This window comes from Chiloscyllium punctatum, chromosome 9 (genome assembly GCF_047496795.1).
Source record: "Chiloscyllium punctatum isolate Juve2018m chromosome 9, sChiPun1.3, whole genome shotgun sequence".
Taxonomy (NCBI): domain Eukaryota; kingdom Metazoa; phylum Chordata; class Chondrichthyes; order Orectolobiformes; family Hemiscylliidae; genus Chiloscyllium; species Chiloscyllium punctatum.
In genome coordinates, this window is record NC_092747.1 from 38,825,586 (window position 1) to 38,847,486 (window position 21,901).

The 21,901-nt window shown below is 41.9% G+C and overlaps 1 protein-coding gene across 6 annotated transcripts in view; it reads right to left on the reverse strand.

Moving 5' to 3' along the window:
• LOC140481308 (microtubule-associated tumor suppressor candidate 2-like) overlaps window positions 1–21,901 on the reverse strand; it is a 452,512-nt gene that overhangs the window by 9,896 nt on the left and 420,715 nt on the right. For all 6 annotated transcript variants that reach the window (XM_072577285.1, XM_072577280.1, XM_072577282.1 and 3 more), the window contains 3 exons: window positions 21,610–21,683; window positions 15,493–15,591; window positions 1,019–1,138 (listed from right to left, as the gene is read on the reverse strand). In XM_072577285.1, the coding sequence (XP_072433386.1) occupies window positions 1,019–1,138; window positions 15,493–15,591; window positions 21,610–21,683 (293 nt within the window). The remainder of the gene's footprint in view (window positions 1–1,018; window positions 1,139–15,492; window positions 15,592–21,609; window positions 21,684–21,901) is intronic.

Below are 21,901 nucleotides of genomic sequence, written 5' to 3' on the forward strand. Positions count from 1 at the left end.
TGGGCCTTCCAGATCTATTTAAAACATAGAACAGTACAGCCCTTTGGCCCTCAATGTTGTGCCGGCCTTTTATCCTACTCTAAGATCAAACTAACCCACATAACCTTAAGTATACTAACTTCCATGTGCCTATCTAAGAGTCGCTTAAATGTCCCTAATGTCTCTGTCTATACTACCACCGCTGGCAGTGCATTCCATGCACCCACCATTCTCTGAGTAGAGGACCTACCTCTGACATCTTCCCTAATCCTTCCTCCAATCACCTTAAAATTATGACCCCTCATGATAGCCATTTCGGCTATGGGACGATCTCTCTGGCTATCCATTCTATCTATGCCTCTCAACATCTAGTACACCTCTATCAAGTCACCTCTCATCCTTCTTCTCTCCAAAGAGAAAAGCCCGAGCTCCCTCAACCTTTCTTCATAAGACATGCCCTCTAGTCTAGGCAGCATCCTGGTAAATTTCCTCTGCACCCTCTCTAAAGCTTCCACGCCCTTCCTATAATGAAGGAATTAGCTTGAAGGTGACAAGGCCAATTGTAGTCTAGGCATGTGGCATTGCATTCCAAAACAGCACTCAGGTTTTGGGCACTCAACCCTGTATTCTGTCACATTATGGCCAGAAAATTATGAAGAGGTGGGGCATGTCTGAAAATCTCTTAAGAGGGTTGAAGAGAAAAAGTTATACTGAGTATTTTGTCAAAACCAATGGGCGTTTCCCTTTGTGAAAACAGGAAAAAGAAGGCAACATATTGTATACTTTTGAACATAATTGACTTTAAAGTCACAACCAGCACTATTTCTGCATAGTTGGCAATATTAAACCAGATTGCTCCCATCTTAAAGTAGAAGATTAACATTCAACCAAATCTGAGCAACAGGATGCTGTATATACACAATATGGCGTTGTTCCTGCAATGAGGTACTTCCAAAAAAACTGCACAGATGTGGCAAGCTGAAACATCAGATCTGATGCACTGAAATGTCATGAACACAACTCTTGTTATTCTCCTCACCAGTTTTTCCAATTCGATAATTTTCTTTTCCTGTTGATGGATTTGTTGATTTTTCATTTCAAGAACATGTTTTAGACTGTTCATATCTTCCTCCAGGTGCTGGTATGGTGCCAGGGCAATCTGTAAAATAGAATAAAAATGAATAAAAATCAAAGGACAGGAAAATACTGGAGCAACAACTCTTTAAGAGGATCTTGGGTCTCAGTGAAGCCACACGAGGTTTGTTTTTCTTCTCTAACAGACATTAGTGAACCAGATGGTTTTTTTATGAACTTTGACAATGATTACATGGCCAACATTAGACAAGCTTTTTATTTCATATAATTTATTCAAATGTTGCCATCTACCTTGGCTGGATTTAAACCCAGATCTGCAGAATATTAGCATGGAATTCTGGGTTATTAGCTCTCTGAAGCTTCCTGTCAGTTTCAGTCAATTGAACAATGTTACAATCATACCATTGCATCTGTCGATTTCCACATCATCTGCAGCAGCTCCATGTATGGCAGGATTATAAGAAATGATACTGAGGCTCTATTTATGAATGCAGCCTACCTCATGTATTTTTCACACAGGCAGGTTCAAAATATACACATACCCCTACACACACACATACAAATGGCAGAAACCCATTACAATGAAATAATGGGGTATTAATTGAAAAACAAACCCCTGCTACAACAAGAAGGCAATATAACCATGGCTCTGAAAGTGTGAGCACTGAAATAAATACAGGTTGTCAAAATCATGAGCAGTTGGTCCACGAAGGGATGTGAATACTAGTATGAAAATTTTAAATCTTGACCAGCAGCCAATTCCTAGCCTCTTACCTACTCGGTGGGCAGCACGGTGGCACAGTGGTTAGCACTGCTGCCTCACAGTGCCAGAGACCCGGGTTCAATTCCCGCCTCAGGCGACTGTCTGTGTGGAGTTTGCACATTCTCCCCGTGTCTGCGTGGGTTTCGTCCGAGTGCTCTGGTTTCCTCCCACAGTCCAAAGATGTGCAGGTCAGGTGAATTAACCATGCTAAATTGCCCATAGTGTTAGGTAAAGGGGTAAATGTAAGGGAATGGGGTGGGTTGCACTTCGGCGGGTCGGTGTGGACTTGTTGGGCCGAAGGGCCTGTTTCCACACTGTAAGTAATCTAATCTAATATCATTCTCCTATAGCCATCATATTTATATGGTTGGTCTCATTCGGTTTCTGGTCTGTGGTGACTACCAGGATGTTAATAGTAGCAGATTTGACATGGTAAACATTAAGGGGCGACAATTAAATTATTTATTAGCTTATTGGAGCTGGTCATTTGACTGTGGCACACATATTGCTTACCATTAATGAGCTTTGGCCTGGATATTGTCTAGATTTTACTGCACATTAGCACAACTGTTTCTGCTTCTGAGGTGCCACGGGCAGTGTGAAATATGTACCATCAACAGCAAACATCCCCTCTTCTGACCTTATAATGGAGGGAAACTCATTGATGAAGCAGCTGAAGATGATCAGGCCTGAGGAACTCCTGACGTGATGTCCTGGGGCTGAGATGTTTGACCTCCAAAAACCACCACCACCACCACCATCTTCATTTACACTAGATACACCGTCAACCAGCAGTTTTCCCCGTGATTCCCATTAACTCATGTTTTGCAAGTGCGACTTGCGATGAAACTATGGTTTTAAGACATGCATTTTGTCATGATTCTTTTTTTTGAAGATTGGTTTAAAGACAGTGGTGTGAGGCTGTCCCTTTGAATCCAACAAAATAAACAGCTTGTGAGGCCTTGGGATTTTTAAAAATTGGAACAATACAAGCAGCCTGAATGGGTGAGGTCATAGAATCTGGATTTTTAGTTTGAGTTTTTCAGTAGCAGTTGCTGCGGTCTTGAAACTGATTTGGAAGCTATAGTACATCTTTCCCTGCTACATACTCTCTCTCTTTGAGTTTTAACGTTTTTCCTCCTGGACTGTCATTTGTATGAATGATTTGGATGTGAATATAGGAGTCATGATTAGTAAGCTTGCAGATGACATCAAAGTTGGAGGTGTAGTGAACAGCAAAGAAGGTTACCTCAGAGTACAATGAGATCTTGGTCAGATGGGCTGACAAGTGGCAGATGGAGTTTAAACTAGATAAATATGAAGTGCTACATTTGGAAAGGCAAATCAAGGCACTAAATAGAAAGGTCCTGGGGAGTGTTGCAGAACAGATCTTGGAGTACACCTTCTTAATTCCTTGAAAGTAGAGTCACAGGTAGACAGGGTGGTGAAGGCGGCATTTGGTATGCTTTCCTTTATTTGTCAGTGCATTGAGGACAGGAGTTGGGAGGTCATGTTGCAGCTGTACAGGATATTAGTTAGGTCACTTTTGGAATGCTCTGTTCAATTCTGGTCTCTCTGTTTTCTGAAAGATGTTGTTAAACTTGAAAAAGGTTCAGAAAAGATTTATAAGGATGTTGCCATGGAGGGATGAGCCATAGGGAGAGGCTGAATAGGCTGGGGCTATTTTCCCTGGAGCTTTGGAGGCTGAGGGGTGACCTGATAGAACTTTATAAAATCATGAGGAGCATGAATAGGGTGAATAGCCAAGGTCTTTTTTCCCAGGGTTTCCCAGGTTTAAAGCGAGAGTGGAAGGATTTAAAAGGGACTTAGCGGGCAACATTTTCATGCAGGAGGCAGTACATGTATGGAATGAGCTGCCACAGGGAGTGGTGGAGGCTGGTACAATTACAACATTTAAAAAGCATCTGGATGGGTAAACAAATAGGAAGTGTTTAGAAGGATATGGGTCAATTGCTGGCAAATGGGACTAGATTAATTTAGGATATCTGGTCAGCATGGACAAGTTGGACTGAGGGTCTATTTCCATGTTGTACATCTTTATGATTCTATGACTAGAGAATCGTCTGTGAGGCAATGTATTTTACTGAATTTGCCTTTGCTGATGGTGCGTTTATGGATGCCACCATACTGGAACAGTTACTGTTTAGTAGTTAAATAATCTATTATTCTGTTAAGTTTCCAATAGAGTACTTATTCCAATTTTTTCTTTCTTTTGTTATACTTTAACTAATGTGCATGAATAAAGTGTATATTGCTGAACATCGAGTAGTTTGGCCAATCAAATTGAAACTGGAATGGAATAAGGTTAGGGTCTAGGCTATCTTCTTATTACATTTTGAGGGGGTTCGGCCTGGTCGATCAAGTCGGGGTTCGGCCTGACTTGATGTCACATTCAGTTAAATGTTACCCTGATATCAAAAAGTGTGAATTACACCATGTTACTGAAGTTAGCATTTTTCCCATCTTTGGAAAATGACTAGTGAGACCAAGAGACGTATACGAATTTGAATCTTCAATGATCATGTATAAGTCAATCCTAAATCTTTCATCCACCAATCCTTTTTTTTTACATTTCCTGTGTATATGTCAAACCTTGACTTTGGCTAAAATATCCAAACTCTTTCTACTCACTACTCGCTGAAGTTAAACTGACCTTAGTTGATCCTCTACCCATTTGAAGACATCTGTTGAGCTCCTGAAGTCTGCCTGCATCAACCTGTGTTGTTAAGGTTACCCTCTCACTGTGGCGAAAGTGAAGCCTGCAGATGCTGGAGATTAGAGTCGAGAGTATGGTGCGGAAAAAGCATCCAAGGAACAGGAGCATCAATGTTTCGGGCAATAGTACTGAAGAAGGGCTTTGGTCCGAAACGTCAATTCTCCTGCTTCTCAGATGCTGCTTTTCCAGCACCACACCCTTGACCCTACCTCCTCACTGCTGCATGCCAATTCCACTCCCTAATATGGTCACGTGATATCGAGAAAGAGCAGCAGATACACAGTGCAGTTAAAGCAGCAAGTCATTGAGATTGCAGACTGGACCAACTACAGAATAAAAGGTTCTAGAGAATAACATTACGATTGGGGTAAGCTTATTACACATCTTAGGCAAATTCTAAAGAGTAAATGTGCAGACAGAGGAAAGCCTAGCTTGTGGTTGCAGTTAGAACATTAATTTGAAAAATGTATCAGTGAAAATCACCACAATAGGCTGTCATTTTCTCAAAGATCAATCAGAATCTTCACTTTCAGACAAGCAAGTAAATTAGATATTGAAGATTTCAAAGTCAGCTTTGGATGGTGTATCAGGTTCTTGTGAAGAGAAACAGAAGGTCAGGATTTCATAGAGTCTTCCAGTAAACAACACTGACGAAAGATTGGGTATTGATTAGCCTGAATCAGAATGTGGGTGAGAATCTGATAAACATTGACATGCCTGCCAGTCAGATGGACAGCAAAGTTAGAGATGTGAGGGCTATTCATAAATAGAGTAAGTTCACTCATGCTTTCTGCATTTCTGAAAGGACACAGATTAAGAGAGTTCAGATATTCAAGAGAAAAACCATCCCAAAACAATACTTTTCAAAAGGAGTAGTCATCTATGTTCATGATAAATGATGGATGCATGAAGATGGCTTCAAAATATGCCTGAGGAATGTTTAGACCAGGAGAATTACGTAAAGAAAACAGTCTACTCTTTGGGGACATTGCTTTTTATTCATTCATGGCATGTATAGTCTTGCTGGCTGGGCCAGAATTTATTCTGAGAAGATGCTTGGTCAGCTGATTTTTTACCTGCTGCAGTCATTTGCTATAGATAGACTGACAATACATTTAAGGAGGGAGTTCTCGGATTTTTACTCAGTAACACTGACGGAATGGTGATATATTTCCAAGTCAGGAATGCGAGTGGCTTGGAAAGGAACTTGTGGATGGTGGCATTCCCTGTACCTGCTGCCCTTGTCCTTCTAGATGGAAGTGGTTTGGAATTGGAAGGTGCTGCTTAAGGAGCCTAAATTACTGCAGTGTATCTTGGAGATGATATATACTACTGCTACTGAGTGGTGGAGGGATTGGATGTTGTAGACGTGGTGCTAACCAAGTGGGTTACTTTGTCCTAGATGATGTTAAGCTTCTCGAATGTTGTTGGAAATGCACCATCTAGGCAAGTGGGGAGTATTCCACCATAGTCCTGATTTGTGCCTTGTAGATGGTGGATGGATAGTCAGGAGGTGAATTACACAGTACTCCTAGCCTTTGAACTGCCTTTGCAACTACTTTATTTATATTGCTAGTCCAGTTGAGTTTCTCATCAATGTTAATCCTTAGGATGTTAATAGTTTGTGATTCAGTGATGACAATGCCTCTGAATGCCAAGGGATGATGTTTAAGTTGTCTCTTTTCTGAGATGATCATTGCCTGGTATTCATATGGTGTAAGTATTATTTGCTACTTGTCAGCCCGAATCTGGATATTGTCAAGACCTTGCTGCATTTTAACATGGATTGCTTCAGCATTTTAAGATGTTGGACATTGTTCAGTTATCAGTGACCATAGCTATTTCTGACCTTATGATGGAGGGAAACTCATTGATGAAGCAGCTGAAGATGGTAGGTCCTATCCCAAGGAATCCAGCAGAGACATCCTGGAGCTGAGATGACTGAACTCCGATAACCAATACTCTATTCCTATGTGCCAGGTATGACTCAAATCATCAGAGAGTTTTCTCTCCGATTCCCATTGACTGCAGTTTTGCTAGGGCACACTCAGTCAAGTACAACCTTGATGTCAAGGGCTGTCACTCTCACTCTCACTTCTGGAATTCAGCTCACCTTTCAACAGAATTATACAGTATAGAAGAGGACCTTCAGTCAAAACTACACAACCACCTACAATCGTCCCAAACTAGGCCCTTAGCCTCGAGTATAATGACCCTTCACGAGTTCATCCAAGTACTTTTTAAAAGTTGTGATGTTACCTGCCTCAACTACCCTACCAGGCAATGCATTCCAAACACTCACCAAGCTCTGGGTGAAAACTCCTTTCCTCAAATCCCCCCTAGCCTCCCACCTTACACTTTGAAAGTTTGTTCTTCTTGTTCTTGTCCCTTCAACTCAGGGGCCCGGCTGCATTCCACCCACCCTGTTCATGCCCCTCGTAGTCTTGTACACCTCTATCAGGTTTCCCCACCCCTCAATCTCCTTTGCTCCAAATAAAACAACCTCAGTTTATCCAGCCTCTCTTCACAGCTGACATGTTCCATTCCAGCCAATATCTTGGTGAATCGCCTCGGCACCCCCTCCAATGTAGTCACATCCTTCCTATAGTTTGGTTAGACCATTCCTGGAGTGTAGTTCTGCTCACCAAAGTTCTGTACAGTTCCAACATAATTCTCATGCTCTTTTAACCTATGCCTTAACTGATAAATGCAAGTGTCCTGTATGCCTTCCCAACTATCCTATTAACCTGTTCGGCCACCTTTCGGAATCTGTGGATAAGTGTTCCAAAATCTCGCTGTTCCTCTGAGCCTCCTAGTGTTTTCCCATTCACTAAGTACTCGCTTATCATGTTACTTTTTCCAAAGTGCATTACCTCACACTGTTCAGGGTTAAGTTCTGTTTGCCACTGATCTGCCTATCTGACCAACCCTGCTCTATCCTCGTGTAACCTAAGACCTGTCTCCTCACTGTCAATCACCTAAACAATCATTACGTAATCTGCTTATCAGCATGTGGTCATTCTTATTTACATCATTTAGGCATATCACAAACCATAAGGGATCCAGCACTGATCCCTGTAGAATGTCACTGGACACCAGCATCCAGTCACACAAACAGTCTTCCACAATAATGCTCTGCCTCCTGCCATTAGCCAACTTTGGATCCAACCTGCCAAGTTACAATGGATCCCATTTGCTTTTACCTTCTTTATCAGTTTTCCATATGGAACTTAGTCAAAGGTCTTGCTGAAATCCCTATAAACATCATCTGTCCAACCCTCAATTACACCTCAAAAAAATTCAATCAAATTCATGATCTCTGTCTGACAAAGCCATGCTGAGTATTCCTGATCAACTCTTGCCTGTCTAAATCAAAATTAATTCCCTCCGTCACTATTATCTCTCATTGCTTCCTTATCATTGACAACTCTCTGGTCTAATCCTAACACCTTTCTTGTGAAGAGGAACCTCATTAGCTCTTCTCGCACTTTCTCTGTGGCCAGAGACAATTTAAAATTTCGGGTTATTTCCTCCCTCATCTCCCACAGCAACCAACTCATCAGGACCTAGAGATCGTTTAAACCTGCCAAAACCGCCAATGCCCTCTTCACTTCTTATATCATTTTCCTCTAAAGCTTCACAATCCATCTTCTCAAATTCTGTATCTACATCTTCCTGCTCCTCAGTAAAGACCATTGTGAAGTACTCACTTAACACTCTATCAATATCCACTGACTTCACGCACAGATTGTTCCCTTATTTCCTAATCGGCCTTACTCTTTCCCTGGTTATTCTCTTCCCCTTGATACATTTGTAGAGTATCTCCCTAATCTTGTCCACTGGGGCTTGTGCAAGCCCCTCTTTGTTCTCTTAATTGCTTTCTTGAGTTCTCCCCTGCACTCTTGGCTCCTCTTTATTTTCCTCTGTGTGTACCTGTTATACATCTCTCTACATGCTTTTTGTCTAGTCCTGAATATTTCTCAACATTCAGGGTTCTCTGGGCTTGTTGCCCCTACATTTCACCCTAAAGGGAACATGTCAGGCTAGTAACTCCCAAGTAACTTTTTAAGTGCCTCCCATTGTACTTCTGTAGATTTACCCTCAAATAGGTGTTCCCTATCTGCTTTGGCCAGATCCTGCATTATTTTAATAAAATCTGCTTTCCTGCTATTCAAAACTCTTTTCTGCAGGGATCTTTCTCCTTTTCTGTAACAAACTTAAAACATGCTGTGTGGTGGTCGCTGTCACTAAAATGCTCCCTCACTGTCACCTTGAACATTTGTCCAGTTCTGTTCCCCAGAATTAGAGAAACTGCACCATCCCTTTTAGGATAATCTTCACGTTGATAAAGAAAGATCTTCGGTACATTCCAGGAAATCTGCTCCCTCTAAACTCTTTGTACTATGATTATCCCAATTAATGTAGGGATAGTTTAAATCCCTTAATATAATTACCCTATTCTTATTTTTACATGCATTAATAAATTGACTACATATTTGCTCCGCAATTTCCCACTGACTGCCTTGGGGTCTATAATACACTCCCAGCAATGTGACTGCCTCTTTATATTTTTAAGCTCTACTCACAAATCCTCATTTGACAACCCTTCCAAGATATCATACCTCCTTACTGCAGTAACTGACTAATAATGCAAACCATCTCCATTTCTGCACCCTCCCTGTCCTGCCTGAAGATCCCATACCATCCTAGAGGCCATCCAACCTTGCATTACTCCCTTGAGTAACAGCTGAACTCACTCTGCCTTGGTTCCTTTTCTATCAGGTTGCTATTGAAGAAATGCACTGTGATCTGGGCCCCTGCTGAACTAACTTAAACCTCTCCCAACAGCACTAGCAAACCCTCCTGCAGGAATGTTGGTCCCATTCTGACTCAATGCTAACAAAGTTCTTGTAGAGATCCCATTGTCCCCAGAAATGACCTCTGTGATCCAGAAATCCTTCCTGCACCCCCAACTCTTGAGCCATGCAGTTATCAGCCCTAGTCTCCTGGTTCTGTACTTGCTAGCACATAGCACTTGTGATTGAAACCTTTGAGGGGCTGCTTCTTAATCTGCCATCTAGCTCTGTGAACCCTTGATGCATGTCCATGTTTGGACTAAGGCCAGAATAAGGTCAGAGACAGATTAGTCCTGATGTAAAATAAACAAAATTTCAGAGAGCAAATTATTGTGAAGTAAGTGCTGCTTGACAGTACTATTAGAGTCACAGAGATATATAGCATGGAAACCGACCCTTTGGTCCAACTCTTCCATACCTACCACATATTCTAAACAAATCTAGTCTCATTTGCCAGCATTTGACCCACATCATTGATGACAACTTTACTGACGATTGAGAGTGGATCGATGGGGTCGAAATTGGATAGTTTGGATTTGACCTGTTTTTTGATATTGGACACTATTGTCCACTGGTCTATTTTTCATATAGTTAGGTAAATAATTCTACTGTCACAGCTCTACTGGAACAGCTTGGCTAGGGGCACGGCAAGTTCTGGAGCATATATCTTTGGTACTATTGCTGGAATGTTGTCAAGATCCATAGCCTTTACACTATCCACAGCCTCTAGTGCTTTCTTGGTATCACATGGAGTGAAATGAAATGACTGAAGACTGTGATCTTGGGGATCACTGAAGGAGAAAGAGATGGATCATCTATGTAGCACTTTTGCCTGAAGATTGTTGTGAGTGCTTCATCTTTTGCACTGATGTGCTGGGTTCTTCCATCATTAAGGATGGGGATATTTGTGGTGTCTCCATCTCTAGTGAGTTATTTAACTGTCCACCACCATTCGCGACTGGATGTGGCAGGACGGCAGAGCTTAGATCTGATCTTTTGGTTGTGGGGTTGCTTAGCTCTGTCTATCACTTGCTGCTTATGCAGTTCTGCGCCCTTGCTACCCAAGGTGCTTCATCCAAGTGTTGTTCAACCTTGAGGAGTACTGATTCATCAGCTGAAGGGCGAGGGGGAAATGGTAAGTGATTATCAGCAGGAGGTTGCCTTGCCCATGCTTAACCTAAAGCCATGAGATGTCATAGAGTCTGGAGTCAATGCTGAGGACTCCTAGAGCAACCCCTGCATCCTCCGCGCTCCCCCCCCCACCCCACCCCATTCTCCCCCACCAACTATTAACATTGTGTTGCCACCTCTGCTGAGTCTGTTCTGTCAGTGGGAAGGACATGACCATAATTCGTGTTGCTGTCTGAGACACAGAGGTATGATTCCATGTGTATTACTATGTCAGGCTGTTGCTTGTCTAGTCTGTAAGACAGCTTGCCCAATGTAGGCACTAAACCCCAGGTGTTAGTGAATGGACTTTGCAAGATGGCCATTGGCATTTCCAGTGCCAGGTCAATGAACAGTAATATGTCCTTTTTTTTGAGACTTACCAATCAATAGTTACAAGTGGTTTGCTAGGCCATTTCAGAGGACAGTTAAGAGTCAACCATATTGCTGTGGGGTAGGAGTCACATATAGGTCAAATCAGATAGGACGACAGTTCCTTCCCTAAAATATATTAGTGAAATAGAGTCATAGGGTCATAGAGATGTACAGCATGTAAACAGATCATTCGGTCCAACCCGTCCATGCCGACCAGTTATCCCAACCCAATCTACCCCCACCTGCCAACACCCTGCCCATATCCCTCCAAATCCTTCCTATTCATATACACATCCAAATGCCTCTTAAATGTTACAATTGTACTAGCCTCAACCACATCCTCTGGCAGCTCATTCCATACACGTACCACCCTCTGCGTGAAAAAGTTGCCCCTTAGGTCTCTTTTATATCTTTCCCCTCTCACCATAAACCTATGCCCTCTAGTTCTGGACTCCCCGACCCCAGGGAAAAGACTTTGTCTATTTATCCTATCCATGCCCCTCATAATTTTGTAAACCTCTATAGGTCACCCCTCAGCCTCCGATGCTCCAGGGAAAACAGCCCCAACCTGTTCAGCCTCTCCCTGTAGCTCAGATCCTCCAACCCTGGCAACATCCTTGTAAATCTTTTCTGAACCCTTTCAAGTTTTACAACATCTTTCCAATAGGAAGGAGACCAGAATTGCATGCAGTATTCCAACAGTGGTCTAACCAATGTCCTGTACAGCCGCAACGTGACCTCCCAACTCCTGTGCTCAATACTCTGACCAATAAAGGAAAACATACCAAACGCCTTCTTCACTATCCTATCTACCTGCGACTCCACTTTCAAGGAGCTATGAACCAGCACTACAAGATCTCTTTGTTCAGCAACACTCCCCAGGACCTTACCATTAAGTGTATAAGTCCTGCTAAGATTTGCTTTCCCAAAATACAGCACCTCGCATTTATCTGAATTAAACTCCATCTGCCACTTCCCATTGGCCAGATCCTGTTGTAATCTGAGGTGACCCTCTTCGCTGTCCACTACACCTCCAATTTTGGTGTCATCTGCAAACTTACAAACTGTACCTCTTATGCTCACATCCAAATCATTTATGTAAATGACAAAAAGTAGAGGGTCCAGCACCCGAATCCACTGCTCACAGGCCTCCAGTCTGAAAAACAACCCTCCATCACCACCCTCTGTCTTCTACCTTTGAGCCAGTTCTGTATCCAAATGGCTAGTTCTTCCTGTATTCCATGAGATCTAAACTTGCTAATCAGCCTCTCATGGGGAACCTTGTCAAACGCTTTACTGAAGATTGATTATTTTTCCGACAATCAACAATGGTTTCATGGTGGTCATTAGGCTATTAATTCCAGATTTTGCTGAATTTGAACTCCATTATCTGCCATGGCAGGATGATCAACTTGGCAGCGATGCTATTGCTGAAATCCAATCTCAAAAAAAAGACATTATAATGATTTCTGGTGATCGAACCAGTCTTGTTGAATTATTGGATGTCTTTCTAAACAAGCCCTCCAAGGATAGTATTAGAAAAAAGTAGAACAGCTGGGTGCTTGGCAGAAATAGAACATTCATGAAGGAAGGTAACATATGCACTCTGACTCTGTATGAATTAGTTGTGGATGCCTGGGTTTAAATCAGGATGGAGCTTGCCAGAAAAACATACAAGAAGTATGGAATATCCAGTACACTTGCTGGGACAGAGATGATTAGTTTGGAATGATATTGCTGATGCTGAAGGTGATGTTGGTGCTGTCATTCAAGAAGCCAATTGGAGTTTGTTATTTTGTTCTGGAGATGAGGATGGGAGTGATGTATTTTGAAGCACGTTCAGTGAAATCTCTGTTGCTAAGTAGCATTCCTTTCTGTCCTATGAAATAACTGAGTGAAATTATATTAAATTGTCTGGCTTTTGTCTGTGATGAATTTGATGTATTGATTAACTTAATGTAAAGAAATTAATGGCTGTTGCATGGAGATTATTATTTAACATTCTAAATTCTGAATTCATTTAGAAAACATTTTTGGCTCCTTTTGGCAGGTTGGATTTGGCAGGACCAGTCCCTGAACTAGTGACTTTGCGGTAGTGAGATGCGAATGCAAATTCATCTTTAATATCCACGTAACTCTCTGGTCAAGCCTGAAATCTCTGGCTTCAGTTTAAGGTCTTGATTCAGAAATTAGCACCTTCTGTAATCTAAGAATCTCTCAGTACTGACGTGTCATCTAAGTTAAACATTGAGGTCCTGGAATAGGGAGGAAGCCCACTATCCTCTGACAGAGAACTGAGCATGCTCCGAAACATAATGTAACCATATTTGGGAGCTGTGCTAAACTGCTGTTGCTATTCAGTCTGAAAACATGCTGCAGCATTTGACCTTGAAGAGAAACACTTCTGTTAGCTGATACATATTTACTGTTTGAATAGGAAATTCCTACGGATGACCTGTGACTTGGGAGGAAACAGAGGCTTAAGAGGTGAGGAAGAAGATGACTTTAAATATCCTGGTAAAGGAAGAGATTGTAAGGCGTGCTGTGCACAATACATCACATGGCTATGCAATTAGAGGAAGCTCATTACTGTGATCACTGGGAAGACCATGTTGTAGATCAGCTTGGTAACATTAATAACGCTGATCTAATCTCATCTTCATACCATATCTTATTGTATCTGTTTTATCTTCAACCTTTGGTAACAACATAATGAAAGCAAACTACATGTTAATAAAATGTTGCCTTGGAAAAAGTAGCCATGTATGTTTAGGAGCTCCCCTCCTCACTTAGGGAATGCTGCTGCTAAATTTTAACAATAACTTTGAACGGGAAGATGTAGGGCTGGATTTTCACCGCTGAGGTGAGTAGCTCAAGCTGGGAACTCTCCTGAATCGCCAAACCCCCGGGAGAAAGGCCCCGAAACTGTGTGAGAGATCTAATAGAAACAAGGAACAGAAGAATTCACCCCACTGATCCTGCTCCCCGATATAATACGATCATGGCTGATCCTCTGTCTCATTGCTATTTGCTCCTGATATCCCTTGGTGCCTTTAAACACATAAAATCTATCTTTTTCTTGAACATGTTTAGTGATGTAGCCTTCACAGCATTCTACAGGAGAGAATTCTACAGGTTCGCTACTCCTTCTCAAAGAAATATTTTCTCATCTCAGTCCAAAATAGTCCCCTGTTTCCTGAGGCTGTTTTCACGGATTCTAGACTCCCCAGTCTAGAAAATCATCCTCCCTGCATCCCGTCTGTCCAGCCTGTCAGAATTTTATATGTTTCAATCGTATCCCCTCTCACCCTTTTAATCTCTGATGAATGCAGGACTAGTTGAACCAATCTCTCCTCATAGGACTGTCCTGCCATCTCAAGTATGGGCCCAGTGAACCACAGTTGCAGAATCTTTGTGACCCTTTCTAGGTAGGGACACCAAAACTGCATGCTGTTCTTCAGATGTGGTCTTACCAAGACCTGATATAACTGAAAACATTCCCTACTTCTGATCTCAAATCTCCTTGCAATGAAGGTCAAAGTAATTGCTTATTAAATCTGCTTATCCACTTTCATTGTCTAGTATCCAAATGTAGTTCTCTATTTCCCAATATATTAGATTAGATTAGATACCCTACAGTGTGGAAACAGGCCCTTTGGTCCAACCAGTCCACACTGACCCTCTGAAGAGTAACCCACCCAGTCCCATTTTCCTCTGACTAGTGCACCTAACACTATGGGCAATTTAACATGGCCAATTCACCTACCAAAGTGGACAACTCCATATTTTTCCATATTATATTCTGTCTTATTCTTACCCATCTGTAGCCTTAATAAATCCTCCTGAAAACTTTTCACATCTTCCTCACAATACACAATCCAGCTTAGCTTAGCTTCTGCAAATTTGAACAAAGTATATTTGGTCTCTACATCCAAAGCATTGAAATATATTGTAAACAGCTGGGTCCCAAGTGCTGATCCTTGTACAAAGTACCTCATTCGTCACAGCTTACAATGCTAACTCACAACAATGTACCCAGAATACTCCCTAAGCAGATCTCAGGAGCCATGTGGAGATTAAATAAGGTTTTAAGAATCCAATGCAATGCCTACTTTATAGACTTGATAGTTTAAAAAAACAGCTTTGATTCATGGAAAGATACTATACACCAGACCTGACAAAGCAATACAGCAGAGTCATTTTTATTAGCACTGTAACCTGCAGCCTGTTCATCACATTTTTAAAGTGCTGGGGATTTAAATAATTTCAGATCGTGACAGTTAAAAAAAACGTATCCGCTCATTATTTTCAGCGCAGGTGATAGCCTGCAGAAAGAGAGATCATAATGGGTTCAATTGTGGATGCTAAGCAGTGAGTTACAAATCACCCTCATGGTTACAATTGGTGTCAGACATGGAAAGAGAAATGCAAGAAAAAATTGAAAATTAAATTCGGATAATTGTTCCATTTCTCCATATTCTGTAGTTATTCTCAGAACGCGTATTTCAGTCAATATTTACCTCGACTTGCTCATCCGTACTTCTCCTTAAGGCCTCTTCAAATCGTTTTGCTTTGTCCTTCAGTGAATGATTCTGAAATGTTAACGTGTCAACTTGATCCTTTAATACAGAAAACAAAATCAAAATGATTTCTTTGGAAATTTGATCTGGCAAATTATGGAAATGGTTATATTTTGAAGCAGCAATTGTGATCCCTATGTTATCAATTAGGATATCAGCTGCTATTTTTGGACTGAATAGAATGTGTGCTGCGCAGACTTTGGCAATTATTAGCCTGTGACAAAGTTAAACAGGATCCTGACGTTTTGTTTTTTTTTACCTTCAGTGAACTGCGTAACATAGGATATGTCTATAAAAGCTTGATCAGGAAACATGTGCAAATATCACTGCCTTATCTGTAACTTCATAGCAAATCTCTTTCTAATATAGAGTCATGTATCAAATACAGTAAACTTTTTATTATCTGGCATTGATGGGACCAATTAATCAAATATTGCAGATAATCAAGAGGTCCATGTAATCAATGTAAAAACACACACTAAGTGATAGAAACATATGCAGTGGGTATACACATCACTGTTATACTTTATTTACAGCATGAATCAGTTACATAATAATGCAACACTGCCTTAAATACATTTTATTGGCCGAAGCCTTCTCACATGCAACCTCAACTGACTACATGGTCATCACGGAAATTGACTTGAAATTGAATCGACTGTTGATGTGTCGGATGGCCATTCAATTGAATGACAAGTATATTTACATTGAGGTAAATAAATTTTAAAAATCTATAATAATTGGACAGAATAAAATGGTAAACGCCACAATATTTGAGGTATTTAATTTTTGCCGGTTCACAAGGTGCCAGTTAAAACAAAGTTTGCTGTACCTGCATGACTAGATTAATTTGGTTGGAATTGAATCATTACTTTGAATGGAATATAATGTGGGAACGTGTGAAATTATGCACATTGGTAGAAAGAATGGAAGAGGTGAATATTATTTAAATGGGGTAAGGCTGCGGAAAGCTGCGTCACAGAAGGATTTGGCAATCCTCACACATGAATCACAAAAAACTAGCACCAAAGTTCAGCAGGTAATAGGAAATGCAAAGGGAATGTTGATCTTTACTTTAAGGGGATCATAGTATAAAAGTAGCAAAGTTTGGTTAAAATTATGCACATCACTAATCCAACCTTAGTTATAACATTGTGAACAGTTTTGGTGTCTCATCGAAGGAAAGATACTGTGGCATTGGAGATCCAAGAAGGTTAATTTCTGGGTATGGAGGGGTTTTCTTTTAAGGAAACATTGAGTAGGTTGGGCTTGTACTCATTGAAATTTGGAAGAATGAGAGGAGATCGTATTGGAATATATAAGATTATGAGGATCTTCACAGGATAGAAGCTTGTTTCACCTTGTGGGAGAGTCTAAGACAAGAGGGCACAAACTCAGAGTAACGCGTCACCCATTTAAGATAGAGATAATGAGATTTTGTTTTTAAAAAACGATAGTGAATCTATGGAATTCTTTATCGCAGAGGGCTGTAGGGACTTCATCATTAGGTATATTCAAGGCTGAGAAAGGCATTTTGAAATCAGTCAGAGATTTAAGGGGAAAAGTCAGGAAAGTGCGTTGATGATCTCCCTGAATAGTGGAGCAAATTCAATGGGCTGAATAGCCTCCTTCTGCTCCTATTTCACATGGTCAACCTTTACCTGAAAAAATGTCGATCAATGTCTCAGATCTGTGACCTTTTAGAGAAGTGCTGCAGTGCAGGAGGCGGCTGTTTGGTCAATCACACATGCATTGGTTCTATTACCTAATGACAATCTCCTGCCTTTCCTTTGCATACCATTTGTATCCAAATAATCATTTAATGTGCTCTTGAATGTCTCAATTGAACCTGTTTCCATCACATTCCCAGGCAGTGCATTCCACACCCAAACTACTCGCTGTGTGAAGAAGTTTTTTCTCACATGACCCTTTCTGCTTTTGCACATCACTTTAAAAATAAACCTTTATTTGTACAAGGCCTTTAATAACCTTCAGACATCCCAAAGGGCACCATAGCCAAGAAAAACATTCCAAGCACAGTCATTGCTGTAATTTCCTTTATCACTCGCTTTTGTGCTGCATGCATCATTATTTCCCACGTTTTCTGGTTTTACGTAAAGTTTCCAGCATCTGCAGAAATTAGATTTCAAATTTTATCTTCGATTTTACTAAAGAATAGCATTGAGCCTCACTTAGAGTCATAGAGTCATAGAGATGTACAGCATGGAAACAGACCCTTCGGTCCAACCCATCCACGCCGACCAGATATCCCAACCCAATCCAGTCCCACCTGTCAGCACCGGGCCCATATCCCTCCAAACGTTTCCTATTCATATACCCTTCCTATTCATATAAAACGCCTTTTAAATGTTGCAATTGTACCAGCCTCCACCACTTCCTCTGGCAACTCATTCCATACACGAACCACCATCTGTGTGAAAAAGTTACCCCTTAGGTCTCTTTTATATCTTTCCCCTCTCACCCTAAACCTATGCCCTTTAGTTCTGGACTCCCCAACCCCAGGGAAAAGACTTTATCTATTTATCCTATCTATGGCCTTCATAATTTTGTAAACCTCTATAAGGTCACCCCCTCAGCTCCAGAGAAAACAGCCCCAGCCTGTTCAGCCTCTCCCTATAGCTCAAATTACCTCATTTGCCTGATCCTCTTCAGAAACTCTAACTCTTCAAGATCAAAGGTTTGACTGCATTACTGCAATATCACAGTTTTAAAAATTACTCAGCCTTTATATCATGACTGATAACGAGGACAATAACTGCTTTTATTTATTTACTGCCTTTAACATATTGAAAGCATGATCAAACAAAATTTGACACTGAGCCAGATAAAGCTATACTAAGGGGTGGCACGATGGCACAGTAGGTAGCACTGCTGCCTCACAGCACCAGAGACCCGGGTTCAATTCCCACCTCAGGCGACTCCCTGTATGGAGTTTGCACATTGTCCCAGTGTCTGCGTGGGCTTCCTCCGGGTGCTCCGGTTTCCTCCCACAATTCAAAAATGTGCAGGTTAGGTGAATTGGCCATGCTAAATTGCCCGTAGTGTTAGGTGAAGGGGTAAATGTAGGGGAATGGGTATGGGTGGGTTGCGCTTCGGCGCGTCGGTGTGGACTTGTTGGCCCGAAGGGCCTGTTTCCACACTGTAAGTAATCTAATAAATCTAATCTAAGATGGGTCAAACAGGTAGAATCATTTCCAGTCTTGGGCGACTGTGTGGAGTTTGCACATTCTCCCAGTGTCTGCGTGGGTTCCCTCCCACAGTCCAAAGATGTGCCGGTCAGGTGAATTGGCCATGCTAAATTGCCCGTAGTGTTAGGTACATTAGGCAGGGGTTAATATAGGGTAGGGGAATGGGTCTGGGTGGGTTACTCTTCGGAGGGTTGGTGCGGACTTGTAGGGCCAAATGACCTGTTTCCACACTGTAGGGAATCTAATCTAATCTAATCTCTACAGCATGGAAGCAGGCCATTTGGCCCATTGAGTCCACACCGCCCCTCCAAAGAACATCACACCCAGAGCCAACCCCTACCCTATCCATGTAACCCTGCATTTCCAAGGCTAACTCACTTATCCAGCACATTACTGAACAGTATGGGCAATTTAGCATGGCCAATCCTGCGCACTTTTGGACTGTGGGAAGAAACTGGAGTACCTGGAGGAAATCCACGCAGACACGGGGAGAATGTGCAAACTCCACACAGACAGTCGCCCGAGGGTAGAATTGAACCTGGGTCCCTGATGCTTTGAGGCAGCACTGCTAACCACTGAGCCACCATGCAGCCTTTAGGTCGTTTTAAGGAACTCTTAAAGGAAGAGAGAGATAGGTACAGAGGTTTGCAGTCTCAAAGGATGCATTGTTCAGAGCTCAGGAATCTATTACTCTATTAAAACAGTTCAACCCCTGCTTGGTTGACAGCTCCAGACATTCAATAATTATTGTCAATTTCAGAGCCTTTATTCACAAGAGATTAAGAGGCTTCAAGTCTCAGCGACAGAAACAATTTGGATGTTTGATTTTTGTATTGTCCTGTCATAGAAAGATTTCAATGAAGAACTCTCTTTTAAAGCTGTTTTTATATGTCCTGTTATCTCTGTAGGGTTCATTGCTTATCCACAGTATCTACAGGTGAATGATTCGTCTGTAAGTGCCATAGCTTGGCTTGGGTGCGTAGAGGACATGGGAGCTGCTTTGCCGGGTCATACCATGGCAGAGAGATGAGAAGCCATGGGGCTGTTGGGTCTAGGGTGCATGACAGACATTGGAAGTTGGTTTGGATGGGAGAAACCGAGTGGCATGGGCAGGGTGGTGGGTAGTTTTGGTGTTGAAGGATTGAGGGCCTTCCTGTTTCTTTTCTCACTGGCGTGAAGTCCCTCGGCACGGAGAGGGGCTCTTTAAACTCTGCAGTCAGCTTTGCCTCTGAATCTGGGTCAGTTGCCTGCACATTGCCAACACCCCAGCCAGTACTCAGGATTATGCTTCCAGAACTTAGATATTCCTAAGCGGTCGTGTGAGGCTGAGAAATTTCCCAACTCCCACCACCTATCTTGAGGATGAAGATCCAGCCCATTGATTGAGGTTGTGCCAATGCTTGGTACAAGCACCAGCTCATGTGAAAGTATCACCCAGAATTACCTGGGCTCTAAAGTTTGCTTTCCTGCTTTTCCCTCACCTTTACTGATGCAGTGTTAAGGTAAGGAAATCGCAGTGTGCAGAACATGCACACAAGTCTACAATTAGATAACACAGCACATGGAATATGCTACCTGTACATTCCAAAGGTTTCCACCTTCAAGATTAAAATGTTTCAGGAATGAAAAGCAACTGGGTTCTCCTCGTCATGGAATCACATACAAATTACAAAATGACTTTCGCTATCCAGTTCTTTGTAAACATGCAGATAACACCAAAATTGGAGGTGTAGTGGACAGTGAAGGAGGTTACCTCAGATTACAACAGGATCTTGATCAGATGGGTCAATGGACTGAGAAGTAGCAGATGGAGTTTAATTCAGATAAATGCGAGGAGCCTGCATTTTGGGAAAGCAAATCTTAGCAGGATTTATACACTAAATGGTAAGGTCCTAGGGAGTGTTACTGAACAAAGAGACCTTGGAGTGCAGGTTTATAGCTCCTTGATAGTGGAGTCGTAGGTAGATAGGATAGTGAAGGTGGTGTTCGCTATGCTTTCCTTTATTGGTCAGAGTATTGAGTACAGGAGTTGGGAGGTCATGTTGCGGCTGTACAGGACATTGGTTAGGCCACTGTTGGAATATTACGTGCAGTTCTGGTCTCCTTCCTATCAGAAAGATGTTGTGAAGCTTGAAAGGGTTCAGAAAAGATCTACAAGGATGTTGCCAGGTTGGAGGATTTGAGCTCCAAGGAGAGGCTGAACAGGCTGGGACTGTTCTCCCTGGAGCGTTGGAGGCTGAGGGGTGACCTAATAGAGGTTTACAAAATTATGAGGGCCATGGATAGGATAAATAGACAAAGTCTTTTACTTGGGGTCAGGGGAGTCCAGAACTAGAGGGCATAGGTTTAGAGTGAGAGGGGGAAAGATCTAGAAGAGAACTAAGGGCAACTTTTTCACACAGAGGGTGGTACGGGTATGGAATGAGCTGCCAGAGGACGTGGTGGAGGCTGGTACAATTGCAACATTTAAAAGGCATTTGAATGGGTGTATGAATAGGAAAGGTTTGGAGGGATATGGGCCGGGTGCTGGCACGTGAGACTAGATTGGGTTGGGATACCAACAGAAATCGAAGGGTCTGTTTCCATGCTGTACATCTCTGTGACTCTATGAGATTGTTTTTTTCCCTCAGAAACTCAGACCCTAATTACGAGATAAAACATACACAAACAAACATGGTTTCTATATGTGGTTAGTCTACATATGAAGGAGCAGCGATCTGAAAGCAAGTGCTTCCAAATAAACCTGATGGACCATAACCTGGTGTTGTGTGATTTTAAATTTTGTATACCCCAGTCCAACACCAGCATCTCCAAAACATTTCGATATGTGGCCATTCTTAATACTAACCTGCAGAGAAAGTCTTAGTTTTTCAAAATCTTCTTCTAATGCCGATCTCTCCAATTCATGGATGGCTTTTAGGTCTGAAAGAAAAATGCTGCAAAGTGAAATTTCACTGAACAAATGCTTTTGCAAAGGTCCAATTTCCTTAAGTGAGGATGAGCTTGGAAATATTGAGAAAAAAATGTGATTGCTTGCTCAAAACAAAGGAATTATTTGGTCTCTCTACTGCCGCAGTAATGCTGGAAGGGAGGCATCAGAGATTAGTTTATTTAAAAAGGAAACTTCTGCGAAGTAGCCA